The sequence below is a fragment of the Danio aesculapii genome, chromosome 6 (assembly GCF_903798145.1).
Source record: "Danio aesculapii chromosome 6, fDanAes4.1, whole genome shotgun sequence".
NCBI lineage: Eukaryota > Metazoa > Chordata > Actinopteri > Cypriniformes > Danionidae > Danio > Danio aesculapii.
The window spans coordinates 12,131,990-12,142,877 of NC_079440.1; the positions used below are offsets into that span (position 1 = coordinate 12,131,990).

General features: G+C 35.0%; 1 protein-coding gene across 1 annotated transcript; it reads left to right on the top strand.

Annotated features, from left to right (window-relative positions):
• Positions 1-588: 588 nt before the first annotated feature.
• sumo1 (small ubiquitin like modifier 1) lies at positions 589-8,604 on the top strand. Its single transcript, XM_056459532.1, has 5 exons — positions 589-717; positions 1,440-1,511; positions 1,661-1,738; positions 5,309-5,380; positions 7,556-8,604. Exons 1-5 carry the CDS (start codon positions 706-708, stop codon positions 7,622-7,624), a joined length of 303 nt encoding a protein of 100 aa, XP_056315507.1. The 5' UTR covers positions 589-705; the 3' UTR covers positions 7,625-8,604.
• The last annotated feature ends 2,284 nt before the right edge of the window (positions 8,605-10,888 follow it).

A 10,888-nucleotide genomic window follows, 5' to 3' on the forward strand; every position in this document is an offset into this window, starting at 1 on the left:
CGTTCAAGAAATGAATAAACGTTTGAAAGGGGGAAAAAATAAACTTTCAGTTTACCATTTTCATATTCCTAAACATTCGTTTAATTTAATTATTTACCTGCCCGCACAATTAATTATTTAAATATTTATTTATGCAAGAATTTATGGATTTATTTACATTTATTTATATATTCATGTATTTATTTATTGCTTTTGCAGGTTTCGTCCTCCATAGGGATTTGTGTATTTATTCATTTATTTGTGTATTTATTTAGTTATTGTTTTATTTATGCAGGAATTTGTGTGTATATTTATTCAATTGTTGATTTATTGGCATATTTATTAAATTGTTGCCTTTGCAGGTTTCGTCCTCCATGGTGTAAGTGTTACATTGTTTTTGCATTATTTTAATATTTCGTGAATCGTTTCAATATTTAAAAAACTGGCGTGTGTTTTTTGGTTTTTGTAAAATACGGGCCTCCCTATGTTTGCCAGTAGCAACATAGCAGATGGCGATTGTAACCAATCAGAAGAGCGGGATGAGAAAAACAACGCTGGTTGGGTCAACGACCCAGTGCCCAATGAAAGTCCCGCCCCTTCCCAATGACGTCAACGACGCTGTGTTGTGGGTCTGCTGGTAGCAAAACCTCACATTACTGTACATAACACTGTATCGTTTAATCAAGCAATCTTGATCTACAAAAGGGCTGCACATTGCGGAAAACCATGTCAGACACGGTGAGTCTAAACCTGTGATGCTGAATCGAACTTTTTGTTAGAGCAGACGAGAAAGACGGACTTATAGAAAATGAAAATAAGAGGGCCCAGCTTTTAGCCTGTCTAGCTGCTTAGCTGACTGTGGTTTGGAAAGTATTTTAATAACACTGCTCGAGTGTTTTAAACAATACACAGTCTTTGGTTCTTGCATTTCACGCATTAGTCCAGTTTACCGTGGTCGTACATCTGAAAAATATGTGAATTTCTTCCTTAAATCGTCCAGTTAGCATGTGTGCTAGTTAGCTGCTCTGGGCCCTGAAAGCAAAGTTCATAATAGCTTGAGCTTATAGACCATGTTGAACATTTTAATTAGTTTTTAATCCTTTTCAAATATGGTAATTGGGTATATTTGAAATTTGTTTGTGTTGGTTTGTGTTTGGTTTTGTGCTCGTATTATCAGCTCGCGAGAGAAGAGCAGGTTGTGTGTTTACAGTCAATGCACACACACACACACACACACACACACACACACACACACACACACAGTTTATTTAATATAGTACTTAAAATATGAACAAAACAGCAGTTCAGCATTTTTTTATATCTAAATAAAACCTGCTCTATATAATATACTATCTTCAGTCAGTATTTTATTGAATTTAGTCCCAGATTAATTATTGAATTCATTACATTGAATTTGATAGAAAACATGCAAAAATCGAATGAATATTTTGTTTCAATAGGAGACCAAGCCCTCAAGCGATGGAGGCGAGAAGAAGGATGGAGAGTACATTAAACTCAAAGTGATCGGTCAGGTGAGTAAAAGCGCACTCTTGTTTTCTTGGAATTGCAGGTTTTGCAACCCAGATTAAAACCCCAGTACGGTTCAAAACCAATGCAGCTGTTCTATTACAATAACTAATATGTAAAGAACTGAACATAATGATTTCCTTCCATTTCGCAGGACAACAGTGAAATTCACTTTAAAGTGAAGATGACGACACATTTAAAGAAGCTGAAGGAATCCTACAGTCAGAGACAGGTGAGTCGGCTTTTCCATTTATCTACACTATCATTCAGAGTTTTTGGGGGGGTGGGTAAGATTTATTACCAATTATAAATTCATTTAATCAAATAGCATAAAATCAGTATTATTGTGAAATATTACAAATAGAAATATCGTGTAATGCCGTAAAAACCTTAACTGTGATCAAATTAAAGCATCCTTGCTGAAATATAAGTATATTTCTCACTGGCAACCAAATGTTTAATTAGTAATCTATGTTTGTGTCAAATCAAAAATAGGTTTCTGAGATCTCATTTATAAAATGTTGCCTTGGAACTTTCCTAAAAGCGAATGTACACCAGAATAAATTTTAATTCATTTATTTATTAATTATTATGGCTTATATGATGATTTAAAGTACTTCAATTAAGTCAAATATGTTTACTTAGAGTTTACTTAAGCTGCGCACAGTCTCCTGTCAAGTTTGTTTTTTTATAGATCATAATGTTCTGTGTAAGCAGTGGCGTACACATGTTTCCACCCCCATTTTGTGTATGCCATGTTTTTAATGAGACCCCTGGACAGTTTAGAAAAACGGGGGGTTAATTTAAGTCATTTCCAGGGGTGGGTTTCCCAAACAACGATGTAACTCACAGATGAACAACCATAGTATGATGAAGTGTCTGGAGGGAAAAAAAATATTCTTTCTTTCAGATTCATCATTTGAAGCATGTTAGTTAAAACATAATATGTCTGTAATGTTCTAAAGGGGATGGAGTAACAACTTTTTAAGAGGAAATTCGCATTAATAGATGCTCGTTGTTTTGGTACAGAAAATATTGTTACACACATATGATGGATTTTTTTTACTCATTATGAGTTTTGGTACTAAACATTTGGTTTGCTTGCTGAGGTCTATCTTTATCTCTGCAATCTTAAATGAAACACTGAGGTAAATGACGCAAGTATTTTCTTTCTTTTACAAACATTATTGAGAATATTCCATATTATATTCTGCTATTATAAATAAAACATAAACTCATTTTATAATGACATGTAATATATGGTCAAAGATTTTTTTTTTAAATTTTCTGTTGCCCATAAAATTACGTTTTCAGAAATTACATTTTACAAAATAAATAAATTACTTGTGTATTAAAATGAATTACTTTTACAATTTTATAAACACTCAAACCACTGCAGAAATGTTGCATATATCATATACACTCAAAAAAATGAAGATTTTTGCTGCTTGTTTAAAGTACTAATGATAATAATGAGCTGAAACAACACAATTCTTGTGTTTTTTGGGGGACAACTTAATTGTTTTAAGTTCAGTCTGCTTTAATTAATAAAAAGAATTAAGTTTATTTAATCAAGTTGTGTTGGGACAACATGAAAGAAATGTGTGGAACATAGCATTTTTTACAGTATAGGCCTACAGATCAATTTTCTATAGAAGTTAAAATCATTAACGTAAATGTTTGTCTTAACAGTCGTTGGAAATGTTGTAACAGAGGTTTTTGATTGTAAATGTAGCTTTCTTCACGAGTCACTGCTGCGTTTGAAATAGCATAAATGGTATAGGAGTGCACTATGAAGATTGCACAGTTGTCAATCTGAAGTTCATAAACAGAACTGTAATAAGAACTTTAAAGAAAGTTACATAAAATTTGAACAAGACAACTTTAAGCTTTTAAAATGATTCTGAGTATATTGTGAAGTGTTTAAATGGAATGGGGCATAGGCTGGATAATTCAGAATAGAACACAGCCAGGAACTCTGCTTCTAACTACAGCTCTGGAGGTGTGGCTCCAACCAAACAAATTTGTGATGCTGTTTGTGAATTTTTGCAAGGGCGATATATATTCGGGAAACACTGAATTGCTGAACATTGTAATGAAGGAACTACTGATATTGAGTTGGCTGCCGATGGTTTTGGGAAAAGCACCCCATTCTAGAAAAAAAAACAAACAAAAATGTAATTTTGTGTTTTTTTTGACTAAATTGTAGTCTAAAACAAAACGATTTGAGAAGTTTACAACAACTGAATGAATTCAAGTCTTGTATTTTCATTATACACAGCTGTTTGTCATTATTAAAAGAGTGTATTTTTTAATGGAAAAAGGATGCAGCTCCACATTACTCAGATCAGAAACTTTGTTTACATCCACTTTTACTTTGCCCTTTTATGTTCGTTTCAAAACTAACCGTAATGACAGTGTATCGAAGGTGAATTCATTCAGGCTTTAAGTTTATTCTCTTTAATTTACTTTCACACGTTATTATTATTATTTCTTGAAGAAAACCCAATTCATAAAGCTATGCCTTGTTTCCACATAGTGGTACAGTTCAGTACTGAATGGGTCACCTTTATCAGGCTTGTGTCTCCACTACCAAATAGAACCCTTTTGGTAGGCATAATGTTAGGCAGCAAGTTGCAGTCAACGTCATTCTTAGTTAAAGAAAAGTAAAAGTAAAGCTGTACGGGTTGTTCACATATCATATGAGAAGCACTTTTCACAAAACATGCTTTATACACAGAAATACTTATGTACAAATGTTAAATTACTAATCTTTCTATGAACAGGATTTGCTTATAGCTGCAGATCAATGATAATGCCAATACTGTAACATCTGCAATTATATCAAATAATAAATAAATAAATAAAACATATATGAACACATACAGACCCTTACAATCTCTGAAATATTACCAATTACAGAAAAATAATTTGAGTTCAAGAACCCTACACAACATATAGCCTAGTCAGTGCAAACCTTGCACCAGCTGCATCTTTATTCTTCACCAGCACATGTAACCTCTTGTTAGAAAGTAATTCCGTCATTTCGAGTTCATTATAGTCCAAAAGGCAATGATAATAATTTAACATCGCAGTTTATTTGTGCTTAGGATCGCTGAAAAGATTGTTTGCTTGTTTGTTTTTTTCATGCTTCACTCTTTTCACTGTTCAGTGTTTGTCCATTCCTGAAAGATTTTGAGAATCCGCACTTCAATAATTACACGCAAGTTATTATCATGAGCTCAAGTTTATTATTTCAAAAATGTATGCACAGAGAAGGGTACCCAAAAAGTTGTATGATACAGTACGGTTTGCTTTTGGTACCAATGAAACAAACAAAGAAGAACTGAACCGTACTTTACTGAACCGTACCACTCAGTGGAAACGGGCCAATGTGTGAAGGTAGATCTGCCCTCAAAATGTACATATGACTGTATTATGTACTGAATATAATGCTTAAATTATGTAAAATTGTGGGTGAAAATTTGGATAGTTTGATGATGATGCCTGATAAATCATTATATCTGTAAGTTTATGGTGGTAAATAGTGACTATTAATTTATGTGTTTGCAGTGAGTGATAGATTGAAAGCCTGTCAAGCGTAAGCCTGTGTTTAAGTAGTGAACTGTATTTAGCAGTTTTTACAAAGTGACGCGCATTAAACTTGTCTGAAAAAATCAGGAAATGTTAAACGTGTAAACCCTGAGCTCTGCAGTAGACATGAACATATGCTGCCATACATTGATATACGTTAATTTCAAATGCAATTTTCTATTTTGACATTGTGTTTTATTTGATGCAGGGTGTACCCATGAACTCTCTAAGGTTTCTCTTTGAGGGACAGAGAATCGCAGACAACCAGACCCCCAAAGAGGTACAAGCACACAGTTTCGTTTAAAAAAAAAATCCTTGTGTTATGAATGTCATTGACCATGCAGCCAATTAAACCCTGTTTTTTTCCCATTAATCATCACTTGGTAAAACTAGCTTAATTTTACAGATGCCGACACGGACAGGTTACATGACATGCCATCAACCACATTAACAAAAACTATGTGATGTTAAAAGAAAACAACCATGACTATATTAAATAAGGGTCCGTTTGCAGTGAGGATGTTGTGTTGAGTTGCAACATGGAAATACTAACGCATGTAAATATAAACTCTTGTTCAAACATTGAGTGTCAGTTAGGTTAAAATGAAATTTTTTGGCAATTGCTAAAAATACAGATATAAAATTGTATGACTCATAATTATAGATCACATTCCATTTCATATATTTTGTACATTTCTGCTGTAAATATATAAAAATATATTTTTTTGATTTGTAATGTGGATTCCTAAGATTGTAATTTAAACTCTTATTTTCTCAGGATATCTTTTTAAAATTGTTTATTTATTTATAACTCTCAGATGCCAGATTTCAAATACTTGTATCTTGGCCAGATATTGTTTTATTAACTCACCGGACACTATTAAGTACACCTTACTAGGACCGGGTTGGACCCCTTTTGCCTTCAGAACTGCCTTAATCCTTCGAGGCATAGATTCAACAAGGTACTGGAAATATTCCTCAGAGATTTTGATCCATATTGACATGATAGCATCACGCTGTTGCTGCAGATTTGTCGGCTGCACATCCATGATCCGAATCTCTCGTTCCACCATATCCAGGTGCTCTATTAGATTGAGATCTGGTGACTCTTGAGGCCATTTGAGTACAGTAAACTCATTGTCATGTTCAAGAAATCAGTCTGAGATGATTCACGCTTTATGACATGGCGTGTTATCCTGCTGAAAGTATCCATCAGAAGATGGGTAAACTGTAGTCATAAAGGGATGGACATGGTCAGTAACAATACTCAGGTAGGCTGTGGTGATGATTCGATGCTCAGTTGGTATTAATGGGCCCAAAGTGTGCCAAGAAAAAATCCCCAATGGTATTACGCCGCCACCACCACCAGCCTGAACTGTTGATACAAGACAGGTTGGATCCATGCTTTCATGTTGTTGATACCAAATTTGACCCTACCATCCGAATGTTGCAGCAGAAATCGAGACTCATCAGACCAGGCAACGTTTTTCCAATTTTCTATTGTCTAATTTTGGTGAGCCTCTGCAATAGTAGCCTCAGTTTCCTGTTCTTAGGAACGGAATGATCTTCTGCTGCTATAGCCCATCCGCCTCAAGGTTGGACGTGTTGTGCGTTCAGAGATGCTCTTCTGCGTTCTCTGACCTCTGCCAATAACAAGGCATTTGTGCCTGGAGAACTGCTGCTCACTGGATATTTTCTCTTTTTCAGAACATTCTCTGTAAACCCTATAGGTGATTGTGCGTGAAAATCCCAGTAGATCAGCAGTTTCTGAAATACTCAGACCAGTATGTCTGGCACCAACAACCATGCCACATTCAAAGTTACTTAAATCACATTTCTTCCCCATTCTGATGCTCGGTTTGAACTGCAGCAGATGCATTGAGTTGCTGCCATGTGATTGGCTGATTAAAAATTTGCGTTAACGAGCAGTTGGACAGGTGTACCTAATACATTGGCCTGTGAGTGTATTTATTGTTATAAAACAAACTATATGGTTTATATATTCAAATATTTCCTTTTTTTGTCTGGTTTTGTGGTCCAAGGCCACACGTATTAACAGAAAATATTCTCAATATCACACAGTATTTAGTGTTTACTTCAATTTATAAATTTAAAAACTTTTTACCAGTCATAAAAATGTTTTGACATGAATAAATGAAAAGTATGATAGAAGAGATTTTTAATAACTACTGTGCTCAGAAATCTTTCTATCTCCTGTCTTTCTACAAATTTAATTCAGATTAACATGAAGGTTTTGGTTGAGATGATTATTATTATTTGGGTTTTTGTATCATCTCGGCTATATGACTGATAGTTTTCAATATATGACTTGATATTTTTCAAATTCTACAGGATTATCAAAGCATCATTGCCTGTAATCAGAACTGCTGAAAACTTCATGCTACATTAATAGCAGAATTTATTATTTATAATCAACCATGTGTGTGTGTTTCAGCTGGGAATGGAAGATGAGGACGTGATCGAGGTGTATCAGGAACAGACTGGAGGCTGTCGGAACGACTAGACTTTTATTTTCATGCTCTTTATTTTTATCTTCATTTTGTATGTATGACATGTGTTTCCTTTTGCTTTCACCTCAAAGGGAAGCAGAAAAACCATCTGGATCAAATGCATAATCTGTTTTGATGGCTGTATTTGAAGGAGTTGGGGAGGAATTACAATAGAAAATGTCCTTCTAGTATCTTCTGTCTTTTTTTGCGCAAACCCATCCATACCTGCCTTCACGAGAGCCTCTTTTTTTAAGTATCCTGGTCACATTTTGCATTGACATCTAATGTTGTTCCTTAAGCTGACTGAAAACAGTACAGCACTTCTAAAAATCATTATATTATAGATTATATTAGTAAATCCAATCGAATTTATGATGGCAGCTGTGGTATTCATGTATATTCTCTATATAAATACAAAATTAAAGGGATAGTTCACCAAAAAATGAAAAATTACTCAATATTTACTCTTCATTTTGTAGTTACTTTTTTTCTGTTGAACACAAAAGAAGATATTCTGAAGAAAGCTGAACAATACAATACAAGTCAATGGTTGCAGGTTTCCAGCATCCTTTAAAATATCTACTTTTCTGTTTAATAAAGAAACTCATAAAAGGTCTAAAGCCAAGTGAAGCATGAGTAAATGATGACAGAATTTTCCGTTTTGAGTGAACTGCCCCTTTAAGGCAATGTTTGCTAATGTTCATGTAGTAGGTTGCTCAGTCAGGATTATTAGCTTTCATTTCATATCTTTGTTTTTTGTACATCATATGCTAGTGAACACACCTCTGCCATCGAATTTTACAATCGAATACGTACAGAGGTGGTTTATTTATGTGCAATTGTTGTCTCACGTTAGAAGAAGTGTCAAATGTTTTATTGCTTTTCCTCCAGGGGTCTGCAACAACTGTGTACGGTTTGGTCCAGATGGTTTTGTGGATCTAGGAGAATTATGACTTTGCTTTGTCTTGTTTTTTTTAAATAAAATGTGTCAAAATAGTTTGTTTTCGGGTGTGTGTATGGTTAAAAAACCGCGAATGTTCCGTTCCTTAACACAAGATGGCGGCAACTCCGTTCGGCTTGAAGCGGAGGGATTTTTCTTAAAGGGATAGTTCACCCAAAAATAAAAGTTATGTCATTATGGGGTGGTCCAAATACTATGGACGTCAATGGTTAAAGGTTTTCAGTTTTCTTCAGATTATCTCCTTTAGTGTTGAACAGAAGAGAAACTCATAAAGGTTTGAACCACTTAAGGGTGAGTATGTTTTTTCCAGGGGTGAACTATTCCTTTAATCTGAAATGAATAAATATGAGACGGTACATATAAAAATATACAGATTATAGTTTTTATATATTTAAATATATATGTACAATTTTCATGCATCAAACATGTCAGGATAGAAAAAAATTAAATGTTTTAAGTTGTTGACAGATCTTACAACATTTATAAAAATTTGTTCATATTTAAATTTAAAGGCACTTACACAACAGTAAAAAATGATCATTGTTTTCCAAAGATTGTGTAAGTTAATTATGACTCCAATCCGGATAATTATGATACAGACTCATTTTAAGCTCCTGCTTCTCCATCTCAGTTTTGCTCAACAAGCAACAAACTCAGATCAGACCCTCAGGATGTTCTGACTTGGTATGTTTTATCTTTTCCAACTGATCAGACATATGGTTCTTGTAAAGCATATTATTTAACTAAAATCCAACCCAGTCCACCCAGTTCAAGACTTCCAGACCTCTATTTACTTATCTATCTCGAGCAATGCTTCCTACAGGAAAACATACTGTAGTAATACATATTAAATATACTGTTTATATTATAGTATTTACAATACCTTTTAATGACACTGCTGAAAAAAAACATGCTGGTAAGGAATGTTTTGATGCTGGTATAATAGCCTCAATGCTATTCATGACCAGCATTGAAACCAGCAAGACCAGCATTAAAACCATCAAAACCAGTAAGACAAGCAATGAAACCACAAGACTAGTATTGAAACCAGCAAGACCAGCACTGAAATCAGTAAGACCAGCATTAAAATCAGCAAGATTGAGACCATTGAGATGAGCAAGACCAGCACTAAAACCTTCAACACCAGCATTGAGACCAGCAAGACTAGCATTGACACCAGTAAGACCAGCATTGAAACCATCAACACTAGAATGGAATCTAGCAAGACCACCAATGAAATTATCAACACCAGAATTGAAACCAGCAAGGCTAGCATTGAGACCAACAATAACAGCATGAAAACCATCAACACCAGCATTGACACCAGTAAGATCAGCAAAACCAGCATTGAAACCAGCAAGACTAGCACTGAGACCAGCAAGACCTGCATTAAAACCATAAACACTAGCATTGAGACCATCAACACCAGCATTGAGACCAGCAAAACCAGCATTGAAACCATCAACCCCAGCATTGACACCAGTAAGACCAGCACTGAAACCAGCAAGACCAGCATTGGAACCATCAACACCAGCATTGAGACCAGTAAGACTATCATTGAGACCAGGAAGAACAGCAAGGAAACCACTGAGACCAGCAAGACCAACACTGACACAAGCAAGACCAGCAATGAAACCAGCAGTACCAACATACCGGCATCAAAACATACCTTAAGCATATGCTGTTTTAACATACTGTAGTATGCTTGTTAAAACTATAGTGAACTGATAAACTGGGGCATCACGATGGCTCAGTGGTTAGCACTGTCGCCTCACAGCAAGAAGGTCGCTGGTTCAGATCCCGGCTGGGTCAGTTAGCATTTCTGTGTGGAGTTTGCATGTTCTCCCCAAATTGGCATGGGTTACCTTTGAGTGCTTCGGTTTCCCACACAATCCAAACATGCAGTATAAGTGAATTGAATAAACTAAATTGGCCGTAGTGTATATGTGATAATAAGTGTGTATGAGTGTTTCGCAGTACTGCGCTGCAGCCGAAAGGGTATCCGCTGTGTAAAACATATGCTGGACGGTTGGCGGTTCATTCCGCTGTGGCGAATAAAGAGATAAGGTGAAGAAAAATGAATAGATGAACTTATAAACTAATAAATACTGTAATATATTTTAGTTTTTACTACAGTACACTTTTGTGTTCTACAAAGTTGTAGACAACCGAGAATTGGGTAATGTGTAATTGTCTAGCGTATATTACTGTAGTTATATTACCATAGCAACTATAGTAATATAAACCACAACAGATTCATTCATGTATGTTACTATAGTATCGTTTATAAAACTGTAGTATTTAAAATTACTTAAGT

Excerpts from the sequence above, each read along its gene's own strand:
- sumo1 (XM_056459532.1), top strand. Across the intron at positions 1,739-5,308 it reads AATCCTACAGTCAGAGACAG|GGTGTACCCATGAACTCTCT; the intron begins GTGAGTCGGCTT and ends TATTTGATGCAG. Across the intron at positions 5,381-7,555 it reads ACAACCAGACCCCCAAAGAG|CTGGGAATGGAAGATGAGGA; the intron begins GTACAAGCACAC and ends TGTGTGTTTCAG.